A 20,287-nucleotide genomic window follows, 5' to 3' on the forward strand; every position below is an offset into this window, starting at 1 on the left:
CCCTTAGTCACCCCTCAAGTCTGGACTGAGTGGCACTGTCTTTACAAAGTTAATTTTTATCCAAGTCAGTGCACACTTTGTATGTCTCCTGGATATTTACAATATCTAAGGCATTGCATTAGTTATTAGGTATTAGATTATTTCCTAACCTTGCTGCATATCAAAATTTCCAAAGTCATATTACTTGTTATTTTTAATGCTATGTGGATTTTACACGCCAACTCTGGAGTCTGTATGTATGGAGAAGTGATGGTGGCATTAGGAAGAGCAGTCAGTTACATTGTCCGATTTGGGTTGGGGAAAAACCATGAGCTATGCAGGTGCACAATTTAAAGTCTGTTGTGATAGTGTAAGTGAAACGATAGCAGTGAAGCAAATGGGCTGCAGAGGTAGATCTACGAGCTGAAAGTGGCACATCTGGCATCCCTCCTGGTTTCTCTCTCACCATCTCTCATCTCCGGCCCATTACGAAGTTTTTTGATTTTCTCCTTCCCCTTGACATACTTAGGACCCTATTTCTGTTCGCTTCTGCTTTGCTGTAGGCCATCATTATCCCGAAGCTTATCACCTGCCTCCATCCTTGCTCCTTTCAGGTTCATTCACCTTGCTGCTACCAGATGTTACGTCTAAAATGCCTTTGCGTTTGTCACGTCCCTGTTTCAAGTCCCAAATGTTAATCATGTATCTCAGAATAGTATCTGATATAATTAAAGTTTTAGTGTAACCTTGCTGGGTGGTGTACATGCTAAGTGCACGGCTGCTGACCGAAATGTTGCCTGTTGTGTCCACTGGCAGAAGAGCTTTGAAGCTTAGTAGTCTGCTTTTGAAAGACCATAGCCATTGCAAACCTAGCGGCACATGATGCCAATATGTCACACATGAGGTTGCCAGTTCCCGAATCACTAGGTGCTACCACTTGCTTATTCTCATTTTATGTGCCAGACATGATACTTGAATTCCCAGCGTGGATAGCTGGGTAGATGGCACCATTTCCTCATACAGAGAATGAAAGAGAAACACAGACTTTGAAATTAAGATGAGGGGTTCGCCTCCAGAAAATGATAATCCATTGTTAATAGGTTCTGTGAGATCGAGTCCAACACAGTGACCCCGTGTACAACAGAGTGAACCAGTATCTGATCTTATACCATTCTCACAGTCCTGGTTAGGGTTTAGCCCATTTCTTCAGCCATTGTTTCAATGTTAGCCTGTGTCAAATACGATGCTTCTGTCCAGGGGCTGGTCTCTCCGGGTGCCGTGTAGAAAGTACGTGAGATGAAGCATGTCATCGTACTGTTAGAGTCATGGCTGCATTTGTTACAAGTCAGGCTTGTTCATTCTTTGAACAACTCACGGGGTATTCAATATCCCTCTATTACTGTAATCCAAACCCGTTTGTTTTCTTTGTCCTCTTCATGTGTTGTCCAGTTTTCCTATTCCCATGAGGCATTTGAAGATGACATATCTTGAGTTAGGTACACTGTAATCTTCAAGGTGCTATCTTTGCTTTTTAGCATTTTTAAGAGGTCTTTTGCAAGAGTCACCCCGTTCAATATGTTGTTTGATTTCTTGATTTCTGCTTCCATGAGCACTGATTGTGGATCCAAATAAAATGGATTTTTTTACAGTTTTAATCTTTTCTCCATTTATCACAAGGTTGTAATTGCCCAGTTGTGATGATTGTTGCTTTCTCTGTGTTGAAGTGTAATCTGTGAAGTGTAATCGTGAAGGCTGTGGGCTTTGATCTTATCAGCAAATGCTTCAAGTTCTCTTCACTTTCAGCAAGCCTGGCTATGTCATCTACACATTGCAGGTTGTTTATGAGCCTCTTGCACCAATCCTGATTTTCCTTTGCTATCCACTGACATTAAATGTGAGAAAGGGTTCACAAAAGAACTGTGTGATTAGAAAGAAATTCTGTCTCATTAGATCCATAATAGTTGAGTTGAGAAGGAGTTGGGTAAATGATATTATTTGTTCAACAACTGTTTGTTGAATGACAGTAACAGAGCAGATTATTGACATTGAAAATTGTTGCTTTAAAAATATAATTCATCAGAAAGAATGATATTTCAAAGTTATATAGGTGTTCTAATTGCTTTCAATATTGAATAATTTTTTCTGAGTTCAAGAAAATGATTTCAAACCATAGCATTTAGATTTTATTAAATTTACAGTAGAAATTGTTTGAAATTCCCTCATATTTAATATAATAATTTATGGTCTATAAAATAATCTTATTTTTTTCTTTTCCTGTAGGAAAATTAAGATGTGAATCACATATTGCTGATATCCTAGATAAAGGATCCGGTTTAGTGATTCTTATCGATGGTAACTCATTTATAATTTTTATAACATTTTTATATAGATGAATTTTGGATGTAACATAATACTTCACCAGAGAAATGAAGGCAGAGGGAACAAGGGACATTTCAGGGAATTTGAAACAATATAAACAAAGCTCAGAGGTGAGGTTTGGGGCTGTGTAGAGTCTACAAAGAGCTCTGCTGGTGCAGTGGTGAGAGTGCTCGTCCTCTAGCTAACACGTTGACAGTGTGAATTCACCAGCTGCTCCCATGAAAAAGGTGTGACGGTACACTGCTGTTAAATTTTACAGCCGTGGAAGCCTTGCTGGTCAGTTCTACTCTGTCCCATAGGTTCCATATGGGCCGAAAGTGACTTCCACAGCACTGGGCTAGGTTTGGTGGTGGTGGCTGAGAGTGCAGAGGAGAATTACGCTGTTGGGAGTGCATTTTAATCAGAAGGAATATGTAGACAGCCTGCTGTTGAGAAGTAGCTGTATTGTAAGCGTGGAGCCCTGATGGCCCAGTGGTGAAAATGCTTGGCTTGAAACATAATTGACAAGTGAATTACTCTTATTAATGGTGGTCAGGTTTCTACCCTGCTCATGCAGCTACTTAGCTCAAAATTTGGCTTAAATGAAAAAACAAGCAAACCCAAATCAAACCAATTGCTGACTCACAGCGACCCTATGTAGGGTTTCCAAGGCTGTAACAGTTCATGGGAGCAGGCAGCCTAATCTTTCTCCCAGGAGTGCTTGCAGTTAAGCAGCCCACCCTGCCACCACGATTGGCTTAAACACTATAGCCTCATTTTATTTGCAATGGGAAAACAATGTTAAAAGGATGGTAAACATTTGAAAGTGGAGAATTCAAATTTTATGATATTTGGAACACAGTCTTTAGCATTTTGTTTGAAATACATAGGAGGTTGTAGTTTGTATGCTTTTTGGTAACTTGTTTTGGTTTTTACTTAAGATATTGAGAACATTTTGATGCTCCTAAATATTCTTTAACTATATTGTTTTTGTTGACTATGTAATATTTATGCATGTTCATTTTCTCTCCCCTCTTCTTTCTCCTCTATCTTTTAGATAATTTTTAAATCATTCCAGAGGTCGCCAGTATTTGGCGGATTTTCCAAACTCTCTTTTAGCATTCCTGCCATTTTTACCATTTGTAGCATATTACAAAAGCAGAGTTCCACAATAGCATTAGCTTCAATCTCTCCTACTCCCTCACGGAGTGGCCCTCATAGTAGACACACATTGGGCAGCTAGCTGCAAGGTCAGTAGTTTGAGAACACCAGCTGCTCTGTAGGAGAAAGATGGGACTTTCTAATCCCGCAAAGAGTTGCAGCCTCGGAAACTCACAGGTGCAGTTCTTCCCTGTCCTTTAGGGCTGCTATGAGTTGCTATGTATCCAATGGCAATGAGTTTGTTTGGCATTCTCTTGAATGAGCACCGATGGTGTCATGGGTTGTGTCAGACTCCTAACCACAAAGTTAGTGGTTCAAAATCACCAGCCACTACATATGAGAAAGGCGAGACTTTCTGCTCCTGTAAAGAATTTACAGCCTTGGAACCTCTATGGAGCAGTTTTATGCCCTGTAGACCCACTGTGATTCGAAATCTACTAGACGGCATTGGAATGCTTATTTAACTGCCTTACTCTATTTTATTCCTCAGCTGTAGTTTGCTTACTGGTCACCATCTTCACAAATCAAATTATCTGCCTCTGAATCAATGCTAGAGCATAGTGACCCGATGGGTTTCTAGGACTGAAAGCCATTATCTTTCTCCTATGGAGCACGTAGTGATTTTGAACTGCCAACTTCGTGGTTAGCAGCTTAACACAGTGTATTGTAATTTATTGATAAAGCTTAGATAAAATTCTGTACCCAATTTTCCACATGATACTACAGAGAAACTCTGATTTTAAATACAACTTTCTACTTTTTTGGTATGCAATGTGTGGTAGTCACCTAATCTGGTGTCAGTTTAAGGATTAAGAGTGTAGGGGTGGAGTCTAGGCTCTCAATCTGGAGAGAGCCAATGAGACTTTTGTGTGGGCATGGCCTTCTCCTGAGAATTCTGGGAAATCTGGAACTTCCTCCTTGGAGGCTCTCTCTCTGCTACTCCCTGGGAGACATCATAATTTGTTAGTCTGGGTAGACTAGAGAAACAAATCCATGGACACAAGTGTGTATATCAGGGAGAGGTTTATGTACAAGAGCAATTGTGCATTAAAAACACATCCCAGCCCAGTCCAGTCCAAGGCCATAAGTCTGATATTATCCCAAATGTCCGATAACAATCCATAAAGTCCTCCTCAGAGTCATGAAACACATGCAATGAAGCCAAGTGCAGGACCATCACAAGCCAGTAGGTAGAAAGTTTTTGGGTCCAGTGTAAGCATCTAAGTGCTGGCAAGGGTCTCTCTATGACTTCTCCAGCTTCCGAGGTGTGGTGGGGTCCATGTGGCTTGTCTTCTGCAATGTTTCTATGACTGTGCATGGCCCCATATGCCATTTAAAGTAAATTTCCCCATCACTCAAAAAAACCCTCAGTGCCATAGGGTTGATTCCAACTCATAGTAGATACACAACAGTAAGCAAAAAAAAGAATTTGAGAAGATCCTCTTTTCTGTGTATTCCACCCAGAATAGACAAGTTGTAGAAATTGATTGTCAGAGACATTTGGTGAATATATTAAAATGAATACCTTGGTCATCTTTAGTTGATAAATTAAATTGGATTTCAATTTTGAAACTTCTAAAGATATTGTTGAACATATCCTGGTTCAGTAGTTATGTCCTTCAGTAATAACTTTCATTATTTCTTTTATTTTTAGTCTATTCATATTCTGAGAAAGAACTTATATGTTATAATCAGTTCTCTGTCTTCATTGTTGGCTCTGGAGGGTTTGGTGGAAAACGGACATCAGACAAAGTCAAGGTAGGCCATAGTTTATTTAGAAGCAAAATATGTGTAGTTAAGGATCATTATTTATATTTTGAACTTGCTATATTATCATACATGTCTTTTCATAGAGTAGAGTTGAATAATCTATTCTTTGTAGCAGATATTTTACTTAGATTTGAAATGCCATTGATGTGTACATTTGTACATATTATATCTGAACATGCATATATAAACATTTTACATACAGAAAAGTTATAATCAATTAAGTATAATGTAATGGAGATAATTGTGATAGTATTTGTTTCTTCTTGTACAAACTTTGTAATACCCCCAAGTCTTGAAAACTTATGATGTTTTTTTAAATCATTTTATTGAGGGCTTGTGCAACTCTTATCACAATCCATATATATATATATCCATTGTATCAAGCACATTTGTACATTTGTTGCCATCATCATTCTCAAAAACATTTATTTTTTGCTTGAGCCCTTGGTATCAGCTCATTTTTCCCCTTCCCTCCCCTCTCCTCCCTCCCTCATGAACCCTTGATAATTTATAAATTATTATTTTATCATAGCTTACACTGTCCGACGTCTCCCTTCACCCACTTTTCTGTTGTCCATCACCCAGGGAGGAGGTTATATGTGGATCCTTGTAATCGGTTCCCCCTCTCTACCCCACCCTCCCTCCGCCCTCCCTGTATCGCCACTCTCACCAGTGGTCCTGAAGGGATCATCTATCTTGGATTTCCCGTGTTTCCAGTTCCTATCTGTACCAATGTATATCCTCTGGTCTGGCTAGATTTGTAAAGTAGAATTGGGATCATGATAGTGGGGGTGGGGTGGGAACTAGAGGAAAGTTGTAAGTTTCATCTTTGCTGCACTGCAACCTGAATGGCTTGCAATTTCTCTATGTATTAAAATCTATATTAATTAAAATTCCTATTTTTCTTATGTAAGTCAATTTTAGTTACTTTTTAATTCTCAAACAAGAAAATACATTTTAAAAGAAGTATTTTATAATTTATATTTTTATACTAATTTAATCTTTTAGCTCTGATTTTTTAGGTATTAAATTGTACTTTAGTAAATATTATGCTATATTAATGGAAGATATTTCAAAATAATATTGAGAGATGACTTCTGTAGTAGTAGTGTCCTGTGGAGCTTTCATGATCTCTCCCCAGTGAAATAACCATAACTAGTAAAAATTATAAAAACAAACTAAAACCATACAACTATATAAAGTCACTGGAAATTATTCTCTGGATATACAACAAATGATAAAAACAACCCCCCAAAATAGTATTAGATATTATTATAATAACTAAACACATTTCTCACCAGTGTTAATTATAAAAAGTATATATTAATACTTACCCAAACCAAACTCACTGCCTCTTTGGGTTTCTGAGAGTGTAGATCTTTACAGGAGTAGAAAACCTCATCTTCCTCTCTAGGAGTGACTAGTGGTTTTGAACTACTGATCATGTAGTTAGCAGTCTAACACAGTCATGGTGAAACCCTATGCCAGTTTAGGTCACGAACCCTGTGGGGGTCGAATGCCCCTTTCACAGGGGTCACCCGATTCATAACAGTAGCAAAATTACAGTTATGAAGTAGCAACAAAAATAATTTTATCATTAGGAGGGTCACCACAACATGAGGAATTGTATTAAAGAGTTGCAGCATTAGGAAGTTGAGAACCACTGGTCTAGAGAATTTATCTGGTTATATAATTCTCTATATTAAATAGTAGTATTTCAGAAATCATAATGTAGATGAGTATAGAAGTTATGAAATTTTAAATTTTATTATTTCCTGAACATAAAATATGAAAACAATTAACCTTTTTACTCAATTTGTAGCATTTATTCTACAAAAACATGGTTGTTTATCAAATAGCAGTTTGGCTAAAGCAATGTGCTAGTGTTTAAGTTTTAGTGTGTAATATCTTTTTATTTCAGATGGCTTTAGCCACACCTAATAGACCACCAGATGCTGTACTTACGGATAGCACCTCTCTCAACCAGGTACGAATGGGCTTTTAAAAAGTGAGATTTCTGCCTACTGAAACTCATGTTTTGTTAACTCTGCCTCACCAGCAGTTTGGGAATCCAAAAGTGGAGTCCTTCAGTTCAATAAAAATAAAAACATAGTTCTGTAGTTGGAATTTATTCTTTCTCGATTTTCACTTATCTGTATTTTTTTCTCCATTAGAAATTAAAAAAAATACAAAATGGCTTTCATTGGTTTAAAAAGCCATACATTTTCCTGGCAGTAAAGTGCTTGTCTTACCGACTATGCAAGTCATAAAGAATTTCACAAGTGCGTTAGGCAGCAGGCCAACGCTCGTCCTACCCTCCTTTATCAGGACAGAAATGTGTGTTAACATCGCTTGGATAGAGATTGTTTTATGCTAATTTGAGAGGAAAGACAAAATAAAGCATTTTAGCTGTAATTGATTTAATCTTTTTTGGTTTAAATAATTTGTTCTCTAGTAAGAGATAAAATGTCCTGGCATTTTACAAAGGCAGCCTTAAAGGTAAGAAAAGTCCGTTTGTTTTTGAAAGACCTTAAGATTCCTCTGAAAGATGGCAAAAGATTAACCAAACAAATGGAGCCTAGACTCTTTTAACCGCGGAAATTAGCCTGTGAGTGGCCATGAATGACAACATATCATTCATAAGTTCTTTTTGTCATATTGGATTCTCACTTCTGCAGAATTTATGTTTCTTGGCTAGTAGAAATGTAGTTTTATAAGCCAGAAAGAATGAAGTATGGTCAAAAGGTTTCCAAGATTTTAATCTTTACAGAAGCAAACTGCAGAGTGGCTTGGTGGGTTCAAACGACTGACCACAGCAGTTGAGCATTTTGACTTGAGCCGCCAGGGCTGCTTGGGTGACACTGGAATAGCAAAATGTATCCGCTGTAGATAAGAAAAGCTGAGTAGTTTCCAAGGTTCAGTTTCTACACGCAGGGAATTAAGAGGTTTTCTATATTTTACTCTTTCTCATATGAGTAGAACTTTTTGTTAGCTTTAAGCAGGTTTTAATATCTTGCTGTGTGACAGAGTAAATTTTTTTATGTCAGAAACTTTTTTTGGTGCATAAGTAATGTTCACCCAAAATTTTGACAGATGTTCTTGATCATTTTATATCATACTGACATCCTACAGCATATACTGAAAGTTATTTAATCTTTAGAAAGCAATTTGTATAAATAAAACTTGGCATAAAAAAATCAGGGGATTTGTGGACCCTTTGAAACTGGATCTGCGCTCTAGTAGATAGAAATGAAGTAAAAGAAATGTGTCTGTTGTCGCGGAGCGGAAAGAACATGGGAGTGTCGAGATAGATGTCTGAAATAACTGTTGCTGTTATTCCATGTCATCAAGTCAGTTCTGACTCATCGTGATCACATGGGAGACAGAATGAAGCACTGCCTCGGCCCACTCCATCCCCACCTTGTGAAGTTTGAGTCCATTGTTGTGGCCACTGTGCCAGTCTGTCTATTTGAGAACCTTCCTCTCTTTTGCTATCCCTCTAGGGCACCTATTATAAGTAAGAAGGATTAAATACACATCTTTGATTTGTATAGCCAATGTCAGGGAAGGCTTATTTTAATTAGGGAAATTAATTAACAGGTGAAATTTGTTAATAAGGCTCTGCTACCCAGTCTCTGTCTTAAAAACACACTGCCCTCGGGTCGATGCTGACTCATAGCCACCCTACAGGACAGGGTCGAGCTTCCCTATGGGTTTCTGAGAATGTAACTTAAAAAATTTTTTTAATAAATCATTTTATTGGGGGTGCTCAAAGGTCTTATAATGATCCCTAAATCCATTGTGTCAAGCACATTTGTATATATGTTGCTATCATCCCTTTAAAAATATCTTTCTACTTGAGCCCTCGGTGTCAGCACCTCTTTTTTCCCCCTTCCTCCCCCTCCTACCCTCATAAATGCTTCATAAGTTAAAAATGATTTTTATTTTCATATCTTACACCATCTGCTGTCTCCCTTCACCCATGTTTCTGTTGTTCGTCACCCTGGGTGGGTGGTGGTGGGGGGGCTTAAGATATCCCTCCACCTTCCCCCCTCCCTTCATGGTATGGCTACTGCCATTATTGTTCCTGAGGGGTTTAACTGTCCTGGATTTCTGTGTGTTGTGAGCTCTTTTCTGTACTGCTGTCCATGCTCTCGTCTAGCTGTGTTTGTGAGGTAGAACTGGGTCATGATGGTAGTGGGGAAGGAAGCATTAAAGAACTAGAGGAATGTTGTATGTTTCATCAGTTCTATGCTGCATCCTGGTTGGCTAATCCCTTCTTAGTAGCCCTTCTGTGAGGGGCTGTCCAATTTTCTGTAGATGGGTTTTAGTTCTCCACTCCAGCCCCCTTCGTTTACATTGATATGATATTTTTTGGGTCTTCTGATGCCTGATATTGCCAATACCTCATGATCACACAGACTGGTATACTTCTTCCATATGGGCTTATTTGCTTCCCAGCTAGATGGCCACTTGCTTATCTTCAAGCCTTTAAGACCTTAGACGCTATATCTTGTAATAGCCAGCACCATCAGCTATCTTCACCACACTTGCTTATGCACCCATTTTGTCTGCAGCGATCGTGTGGAGAAGGTGAGCATCAAAGAATTCCAGGTTATCAGAACAAAGTGTTTTTGTGTTAATGGAGGGCTTCAGTAGAGGCCCAAAGTCCGTTGTTCTCTTAATACTTAACATATAAATATATGTACATTGGCTTCCATCCCTTTCAGTATAAATTAGTATATTTTAATATAGTCAGCACTCTTAATACTTATACATATATGTACATTGGCCTCTATCCCTTTCATTATAAATTAATATATTTCCATGTAGTCATGCCTGTAGTTTTACCTTTATAAATAGCTTTTGGCTCCTATTTAATTCCTCTATTTCCTTTCACTTTTCTGCTTTCCCGCTGTCATACTTACCCTTCATTCAGCTCTCAGTAATTCCTCCCAGATACATTGCTCTTGATTAAACACACCAGGCATTATATGCCCCCCTCACCATCAATTTTAGGTCTTGTTTTGTTTCCTTATCCCTGAGTTTGTTGGCTTCCTGCTCCTGGTCCTCTCCCATATCCCCCTGAACTGCCAGTCCCATTGCTTTCTCTTTGAGATTGTTCATCCTGCCTATCTTTTAAAGATAGACATAGGGCAAAAGAAAATGAACAAAAACAAACAGCAACAGAAATCAAAACAAACAAAACAAGAAAAAACCCAATAGATAGTTTCCAGGTCTGTCTGCTGACCCTTAAGTGTGTGGAACAGTTCCTTAGGTATCCTTTCTCTTTCATGACCTTAATATTTTTGAAGAGGGTGGGTAAATCATTTGATAGAATGTTTCTCAGTTTGATGTACTTGATTATTCAGTGTAATTAGATACTGATCAATTGTTATCAGAAATACCTCGGTAGTGATTTTGTATCTTCACAGTGCCTCATATCCAGAGGCACTTAATGACTTGTCCTGTATAGATGTTCACTTTGTGCTAGATTGTAAGTAATGCTACACATAGTAATTTATACGTATTCTAGGTAGAGATTTCTTTTTTTTAAAAAAAATCTTAAATTTTAATAAATAATTTTATTGGGGGCTCTTAAAGCTATTATAACAATCCATCCATCAATTGTATCAAGCCCATTTGTATGTAGGTTGCCATCATCATTTCCAAAACATTTTCTTTCTACTTCAGCCCTTGGTATCAGCTCATCTCCTCCTCCCTGTCCACCGTTGTGACCCCTTGATAATTTATAAATAATTTTAATTTTCATATTTTACACCCTCTACTGTTTCCCTTCACCTACATTTCTGCTTTTTGTCCCCCTGAGGTGGGGGAGGGGCGGTGACATTGTGTGTTGATCATTGAGATTGGTTCTCCTTTCTTCCCCTTCTTCCCCCGCCTTCTCTCTACCCTCGTGGTACCGCAATGCCAAGGTTTCTTACACAGAACTGTGATGGGTCTAAGTATTATCACACTTGCAAATTAGGGTAAATCTGCATCTGACTCTGCTTCAGTGTCATGGATGTTGGCAGAAGACACAGATTTCTGCCTAGGCTGAGGCAAAGGCAGTACTACTTTCTGCAGAGGAAGCAGCATGAGCTTAGTACGTTCCTATACACCCCTTTACTCAGTGAATGATGGACTCCCAAGTTGGAAGCTCCAATCTTGATTTTTTAATGGTTTTACTGACATACAATTTACAGGATCATACATTTCAATAGTTCAGTCGTATTAATAAGAATTATATAACCATCACCACAACCAATTTCAGTATATTTCTTCCTTGTACTCGTTATCAGCTCTCTGTTTCTGCCAGCCTCCCCGGCAACGTTTAAGACCCCAGGCACTCTTCTTTTGGTTTTGAATCTATTAATCCAGTGTTGCCTCTATAGGCTTACCTTTTCTGCGTTTCATATTAATATTTCATATTCTGGGTTTCATATATAGAAAATTATAACAAAATCAAAACAAGATGCAAACAAATGGCTCAGAAGGATTGAAAGAATGAAACAGATAAACCACAATTGAAAACAAAGCAGAAAATATTCAAAACTGCAACAATATACATTGAATCAGAGGGAGGTCAACGATAAGGTTTCACACCTTGGCCTAATGAAAACTGCAGTACTCTACCCCACATTGTATCTGATAACTAGGCCTTTCCCTTGTTTGGTTCATGGTCAGAGGTGATTAACCTCAGGCTTAATCCGACTGGGGTACTCTGTGAATGAGTTTTGGACTTTCCTTGTCCATACATAGCCTTCTGCAAACTGGTTGCTAAGAATGTAAGCTCTAACAGCATTCCCTGTCCCAGGTTTGGTTTTCATTATTAATAGCTCTCGGATCACATATTTGGTGTGTTTCTTCTGTGCGGACTTGGCTGACCTCTCACTTAGATGGTTTTGTTTTAAAACAACATTTAAGATCCCAGACACTATTCTTTTTAATGGCCAAACACCATCTGCTTTCTTCACCACACTTTGCTATTGCCTCTACATCTTCAGTGATTACTTCTTAGGGATAGGTTTTATGCAGCGTCATGTCATAAGACATAATTATTTTTAGATTAAGGTATGTTTAAGTGCAAGATAAAAAAATCCACTCATTTATCTGTAGTTTATATGTGTCCCTGGTTTATCATTTTTATTTATTGAAGTACATTATAATTATCCCCATGGGAAAAGCTCCAATCTTTTCTAATGGTTGCAAATCACTATATACAGATAGCATTGAAACATTTTCAGTTACTGAAAACCTAATGAATAGAAGTAGAACATTGTCAGAGATAGTGCCAGAAGATGATCATATCATGTGAGAAAGCACAAAAAATATGACTCAGGAAGAGTTGCTTTCTCAAAGTACAGTACCCCATAATGACGCAGATGAAGAGAAACCTGTGGGACTAAAACTTTTGGGGCCTTAATTTCCTGACTGGACATGACTTAAAATGAAAACAAATAGCTGTGAACATGAATTAATAATCGGAACTTGTACAAACTATGAGTAAGAAAATTGCAAGTCATTAAAGATGAAATGGAACACATAATTCAGTATACTAGGTGTTAGCTGAGTTGTGCTGCTGATGCCATTTTGAATCAGAAGATCATACGGTTTACTGTGCTGGGCATGACCATGCACAGGAATCGCTATGCATTAATCGACAAAAACGGGATATTTCAAGAGCTATCTTAAAGACAGTGCTGTCTGTGATAGGCTAATGCCTATCTATGCGTAAGACAATCCAATCAATATAAGTATTATTCAAGTTTATGCACCAACCACTAAAACTAGCGGTGCAGAAAATGAAGAATTCTATGCCTTCAGTCAGAAAGTGATCAAATGTGCAGTCAAGGCGCAGTGCTCATTACTGTCGATTGGGATGTGAGGGTAGGAAACAGAAGGACAGTAGTAGAAAATATGGAAGGGTTGTGCAGCCATCAACACAGTCAGGTTTGGAACATTTTCTTCCTGCTTGCATGCATTGTGGTGACTTCCCATTTCTCCCACCCTCCCTTTACTTCAGTGACTGTCTGAAATCCTGACTTCCCTATAGAGAATCACCAAAAGTTAAACCATGAAACGGGACAAAGGACAGAAAAAAAAAAAAAGGATTCAGTAATAATGATCATATAAACAGGGAAAGACCTCAATCTAAGAAAAAGCAAAAGATATGAAGAATTTAAGATAAATTGAAAGTGGATCCAAAAGGAGATCTGATGGCAAGGTGTTATATTCCAGTCTAAGTACATTTTCTAAGAACCTCTTTACAGTGCTTTTTGCCTGATATGAGTGCTGTTCACATTCCTAGTCTGTGAGCAGTGGGGATTTACTCGGGATTCAGTACACGTAGGGACCCTCCAAATGGATTTTGGGCTTCCACAGTCACAGTGTTCTGCAAACCAGGTGTGTGGCCTCCTCGGGTTTGGAGCTTATTGTTTATAATTGTTGGATTACACCTGTTCCGGTGCTTCTTCTGTGTGGACTTGGATGACTCCTCAATTAGATGGCTTCTTGTTTTGAGTCAAACCTTTAAGACTCCAGACACTATTTTTCCCGATAGCCAGGCACCTTCTGATGTTTTCACCACACTTTGCTATTGCCCCCAAATCTTCAATGATCTCATGAGGGTGAGTACTGGTCATGGCCATGTTACAAGAACTAATTGTTCTTATCTTAGGGCTAAGATCAAGCTTGTGAGAAGTGAAAATCCATTCATGTAACTATGATTTCTGTATTTTCCTGATTTACTATTGGAGGCATCTTTATTTGTTGTAGCACACTAGATCATTCTCATGGAGCTTAAGGGAATTCTATTGATATTAACATTACTATAATCAGTGTGTAAAATACTGTTGTGCAAAGGAGTTTATAGTGTGTAAGATATTTTATTAGTCTCTAATACATGAATTGTGAACTTTGTATATCTTTATAACTTGGGTGGTTGGACATGAATTACACAAGCTGTGAGAGTTGGGTGGAATGACAGTACTTCCAGTTACATTTACTGATGAAGGCAGGACCACGCCTGGTAGATGAATGCGTGCCACAAAGAGGCACAGAGAGCTTGAAGACAGCATAGCAACCCTATGTTGATCTCTGGGTGTCATTTGTTGGACATCCTCAAAGCAATAGACCCAAACTCAGTAAGGTCTAGCCAACACCGATACCCTAGCCTTGGGATAACAATTGTGTGCTTCTTCTCAAGCAAGGTAGTCCAGCCATGAATCTTGCGGTTCTTTAGTTCTGTTACAAGTAAGTTCAAGGCAGAGTTGGGTTCTCCAGTGGATTTTCAATTTTGGGTTCTTCTAGTATGGTCTATGAAGGAGGTTGTATATCTAGAAAGGACAGAGTTCAATGTTCCAGTTGTCAATAAAGTGCTGCTTGAGTCAACAGAGGTTGTTTTGTAGCTATTTTTTGACCATTGCTGTTGGTATAATTGAAACAAAGAACAAGTTTTGCTTTCCTTCTGGCTTGTGTCAGCCTTCCAAAAATATTTAGTAAATGAAAACTTGATAGTTTTTCTTATTAACTAGAGATCAGTTGTTTTACATTATGATTGAATTCAGTAAATATCCAGCCAGTAGACGTTGGGTATTTCTCATATGCATCATATTTTGCTTCTGTTAACTCTGTCATCTCTAGGATACATTGCCATCATATAATAGTAGGAGATTGTGTCAGTCTGGGTGGACTACAGAAGCAAATTCAGAGAGACACATATGTGCATAATTAAGAGCTTTAGCTACAAGAGCAATTGAATATTGAGAAAACATCCTAGCCCAGTCAGATCAAGTCCATACGTCCAATACCAATCTGTAAATTCCTCTTCAGACTCACATAACACATGCAATGATGCCAAATGCAGGAATATTGCAGGCCAGTGGGTGGAAAGTCTTAGGGATCCATTGGCAGTGGAAACATCTCAGCACTGGCAGGGCTCTCCAGGTGGCTCCTTCAGTTCCAGGACTCTATCATAGCTCCATATGTCTTATCAGAAGGAATGTCTCACAGGGAGTGAGCGAGTGTCCCTCCTCCAGTAAGGTATTTATCTCCTTAGCACCTCCAAAAGAGGTCATCAAGCTGCCACCTGATTGACAGGCTAAACTCTGTCCCTTCACTCCTGTCCCTTGACAACACTCTGTCCCTTGACAACAGATTATGTAACCACAGAGATAGAGATTATATAATATGATTTCTTAAAAGTTGTTTCATTTATAAGAATGCTGTCTGTGGAATATAAATATCAGTACTGTTCTTAAAATGATTTTTTTGTGTGCTACTAAAAGCTTTTTTTTGGGTGGGGGGGTGTTATTTTTTTTTTTCAAATCATACATCCATTGTGTAAAGCACAGGATTCCCTGTGTTTCCAGTTCCTGTCTGTACCAGTATATATCCTCTGGTCTAGCTGGATTTTTAAGGTGCTACTAAAATTTTTTATAATGCTAAAATGTACTGAGGTTTTCATATTTATCAAGGATAATACTTTGTAAGCTTTATCCCATTTAATTTTTCAAATTAATTTGTGAAATTGATTCCAGTAATTTTTCAGTTTTTTAAATGAGGAAATTGAGGTTTAGAGTGGGTTAAGAAAGGTGCTGGATTTGAGCCCAGATCTGTCTGATACCAAAGCCATGTGTTTTGACAGCTTCCTTTTCAATCCCTAAAATGTGTATTTATTTTTCATTTGTATGCAACATGATGCATATCTCTTTATCTACTGTTTTGGTTTTCTTAAAACATTTTTTAAATTACCGTTTTAAACATCTTACACAGAGTAGTTTATACCGAATTCAAACCCACCTGCTGCTCCATGCGAGATTAGGCTATCTCCCCACATATAGCCTCAGAAACCCTATAGAGCATCTCCACTCTGCATATAGAATCTTTGATTTAGTAGTATTAAGGAGACATGTAGAGCAAAAAATATTGAATAATCTAGTAGTTTCCAAGAGCAATCAGCTGGTAATCTGCTTGAAAGCCCTCTGGTCACCTGTCTTTTGTGACATGCTTGAGAATCTGTCTGTCTGGCTGGAGGCTTGTGTGTTGCTTTGTTGAGGAACACATTATCAGCTTCCAGATGAAGACAGAAGAGAAAGAAAGGCTTGGTGACGTATAGTAGAAAATTAGCTTATGAAAACTGTGGATCACAACTGCAATGGTTCAGAACTGGATTCCCATGACTCGGGGTCCTACTCAACTGCCTGTAACAACCATCACATAGGTGTCAGGGAAGGAATTTGGTTTTAAAAATTGTACAAAGCATGTGAAAAATAAAACTAAATGTTCCTATGAATTATATAAAATTTTATTTTCATAAAATATGTAGAATAATAATTTTCTTATTGGAGTCAGATACATCAACTTAGCTATTCTTTTCAAAACATAATAGTATTAGACAGTTTAACACATTAAATTATGAGGAAGGGTAGAAATCTTGAGGCAGACCTCTAAGGCCCAAGTTACTATATCATTGCATTAAATGACCTTGTTACTAGCTAGTCTGGGAAATTTGAATTTTATTTTTTCAGTACTAAGATATACTCTTTACATCTTTGCTATATTTGAAAAAGTGAAATGCAGGAAATACAGTGACTTTGCCCTTATTGTTACTCACCTATTGTGCTTATCTAACGAACCTAACGGGCCAGTTGCCGGCCGGCTATTTCTACACCTGCATTCTCCTGTGGGCCACAGTAGAGCTGGGCTCCATGGGATTCTCCATAGCTATTTTTGTGTGTGTGTGGGGGGAATAAATCACCAGACCTTTCTTTTGAGGGACCTCTGGTGAACTCATACTGCCAACCTTTCCCATAGGAGCCAAGCAAGTCAATAGTTTGTACCACATAAGGACTCCTAGGCAAACTAGCAATATGAAAGCAACGATGACAAGACTTCATGTCACATACCTTGAATATATTATCAGGAGAGACCTGTCCATGGAAAAGGACATCATGCTCAATAAAGTAGAGTCAGTGAGAAAGAGGAAGATTTTCAACAACATGGACTGACACAGGGACTGTAACAATGGGCTCATGCATAACAATTGTGAGGATGGCGCAGGAGCGGGTGCCCTTTTGTTCTGCTGTATGAAAGGTAGACGGCGTCTACCAGCAACAGCCATAAGCATTGATGGAATATTGTAGTAAAATTCAATTCTTGACAACTTAACTCTTTTCTCTGTTTAATGGTCCAGTTGTGAGACAAAAAACATTTGAGGTGCAATCCATACTGCAGGCTACAATATTTGATCATCATCAATAAGTGCATAAAGCCCTCATTATTTTCAGCAAGTAAGGATGTGTCGTCTGCATATGGCTGGTTGTTAATTAATGAGCCTCTCTCCTGAGGCCACATTGTTTCTTCATGTACTCCAGCTTCTCAGATTATTTGCTCAGCATACAGATTGAATAAGTATGATTCAATAGATGAAAGGATTCAACCTGGATCTTTTCTGATTTTAAAATATGCAGCGTTTCCTTGTATTCAAACCACTGTCTCCAAGTGTAGGCACAGATTCCAAATGAACAGAGTTGTCTTGGAATTTCTGTTCTTCACAGTGGTATCCATAGTTTGTCGTGAGCCACACAGTTGAATGCTTTTGTATATGCAATAAAATACAAGTAAACACCTTTCTGGTATTCTCTGCATTCAGCTAAAGATCTATCTAATACCGGCAATTATATCCCTTACTCCCTGTCCTTTCTGAATCTATCTTGATTTCGGGCACTTTCATGCTGATATACTGCTTCTACCATGCTTTAATTATCTTCAGTAAAATTTTACTTGCATGTGATAGAAATGGTGATTATTTGATAATTTCTGCATTCTATTGTGTCACCTTTTCTGGAATGGGCACAGATAGGATTTCTTCTAGCCTATTGGCCAAGTAGCTGTCTTCCAAATTACCTGGAATAGTTGAATGAGTGTTTCCAGTGTGCATCAGCTTGTTGAATATTTCAATGGGTATTCCTTCAATTCTTGCAATCTTTAAAAAAAATTGAGTGCAATGAAGTGTTTTGGAGTTTCTGTTCTTTTCAATGTTATTCACAGTTGGTTATGATCCACACAGTCAAATGTCTTTGCTTAGTCAGTAGAATATAAGTAGCGGGTAGAGGGTTCAATTTATAGTAATCCTTTTTTATTGACAGCCTTCCCCCCCCCCCCGCCCCCTTTAAACAGAGCTACAATTAGACATATTACAAGGCATTTCTTATATAACAAGCCATATTCCTTGTTTTCCTTTTAATGTGTCTTAAGAAATCACTGAATACTGGTTTTGCAATTCTTTCTCTACAGGCTGCTTTGTACCGCCTCAGTGGAGACTGGAATCCCTTACATATTGATCCTGATTTTGCTAGTTTAGCTGGTGAGTTGCTAATCACATTGGTGTAAATAATATCATTAAAGCTTCTGCTATTTATGACTGGGAGTTTGAGCAACATCTGAAAAAAGCCCTTCCTGAGCTATAATTGCGTGAAGGCTATTGAAAGGTAGGTGTTTGTCCGAAAAGTGGCATACTTGAAATTCAGATTCCCATGGAGGAAACTCCTGCTAGTGTAAATTCAAAGATAGGGCTTTAGGCGTGGGTGTTTGTGTCACTGTGGGTGGACAAGGCTATTGGAGAAGAGATCAGGAACTAAGGAAGGCTCATCTACACATTGACATTGAAATCGTTGTGGATGATGGCAGATTACAACCAATGTTGAAACAAGAAAAATCTTTGCATTCACAATCTTTTAAAATTATTTTTATTTTTCTTTGTTGTGGTTGTTTGTTTGTTATATAATTTCTCTCAATGGGAATTGTTCTATGAAATAATGTCATGTTATTTAAAATACAAAGAGACATCAAAAAGTTTGTGGAAATGGAATTCAATGATAATATAATTTCCCCACAAACTATTGAAGTCCTCTCATAGAGGTATAATTCAGACGAATTCAATTTAACAATATGGTAAAACAACAACAACCAAAAACCCAAGCTAAAAATGGTTGGTTTAAGAACGTGACAGGTGATTATATTAAACTAAATTTTCTCTGTCCTTCTCCTTTCCTTTCAGGTTTTGACAAGCCCATATTACATGGCTTATGTACATTTGGATTTTCTGCCAGGCATGTTTTAAAGCAGTTTGCAGATAATGACGTGTCCAGATTCAAGGCAATTAAGGTATATGTATATTAATGTATTTAAAGGAAGTAGTTTATGCATGTATTTAAAATAGGTGGTGTATGGTAGCAATCTATGTATTATTTCTTTTTTCTTTTTAAATCATTTCATTGGGGGCTCATACCACTTTTATCACAATCCATACATGCATCATCTTTGCATTATTTCACTGGATTGGCAACTACACTTGCAGTTGTATAGCTATAAATATCCCTGTTAGAGATGTATTATCAAGGTACCAACCAGTAGCCATTGAGTTGATTTGTACTCATAGCAAGCCCCACGACAGAGTGGAGATGCTCTATAGAGTTTCTGAGGCTGTACATCTGTATGTGGGGAGATAGCTTAATCTCACATGGAGCAGCAGGGGGGGTTTGAATTGCTAACCGTAGGCTTAACAGTCCAACCTGTAACCCTGTACACTACCAGAGCTCCATTTATAAAGGATATAGAGTTTCACTTTTAATAAAGCAGATTTTATTTCTTACTTTCTCATGCTATTATTTAAGAATATGCATGTATTTAGGAGTATACACCAGCATGTACCTTTGTTTTAAAAGGAAACTTGAGATTTCTTTTTCTGTTTTATTATTTTATACTTACTTAACTTAATTAAAAATATTAAGTGCCTATACTTGAACTCTAATAAACATACACCAGCATTAATTGGCTGCAGTAGTTTATAGCAACTTATGTTAATTTCAAGTTTTTATCTGTTACAAACAATGAGGAAAATATCTTTATATACAATTATTTTTGCATAAGAACAAGTCAAAAGATACTTATATAAAAAAAGAAGGAAGACTTTGGAATAGCTCCAAAACCTCTTAACACTTTATTCTCTGTGCAT

At 37.8% G+C, this 20,287-nt stretch overlaps 1 protein-coding gene across 3 annotated transcripts in view; it reads left to right on the plus strand.

Moving 5' to 3' along the window:
- HSD17B4 (hydroxysteroid 17-beta dehydrogenase 4) overlaps positions 1-20,287 on the plus strand; it is a 104,434-nt gene that overhangs the window by 49,538 nt on the left and 34,609 nt on the right. For all 3 annotated transcript variants that reach the window (XM_075541426.1, XM_075541427.1, XM_075541428.1), the window contains exons 15-19: positions 2,260-2,331; positions 5,153-5,256; positions 7,190-7,255; positions 18,568-18,637; positions 19,331-19,437. In XM_075541426.1, coding sequence (XP_075397541.1) covers positions 2,260-2,331; positions 5,153-5,256; positions 7,190-7,255; positions 18,568-18,637; positions 19,331-19,437 — 419 coding nt within the window. The remainder of the gene's footprint in view (positions 1-2,259; positions 2,332-5,152; positions 5,257-7,189; positions 7,256-18,567; positions 18,638-19,330; positions 19,438-20,287) is intronic.

This window comes from Tenrec ecaudatus, chromosome 2, assembly GCF_050624435.1.
Source record: "Tenrec ecaudatus isolate mTenEca1 chromosome 2, mTenEca1.hap1, whole genome shotgun sequence".
NCBI classification, from domain to species: Eukaryota; Metazoa; Chordata; class Mammalia; order Afrosoricida; family Tenrecidae; genus Tenrec; species Tenrec ecaudatus.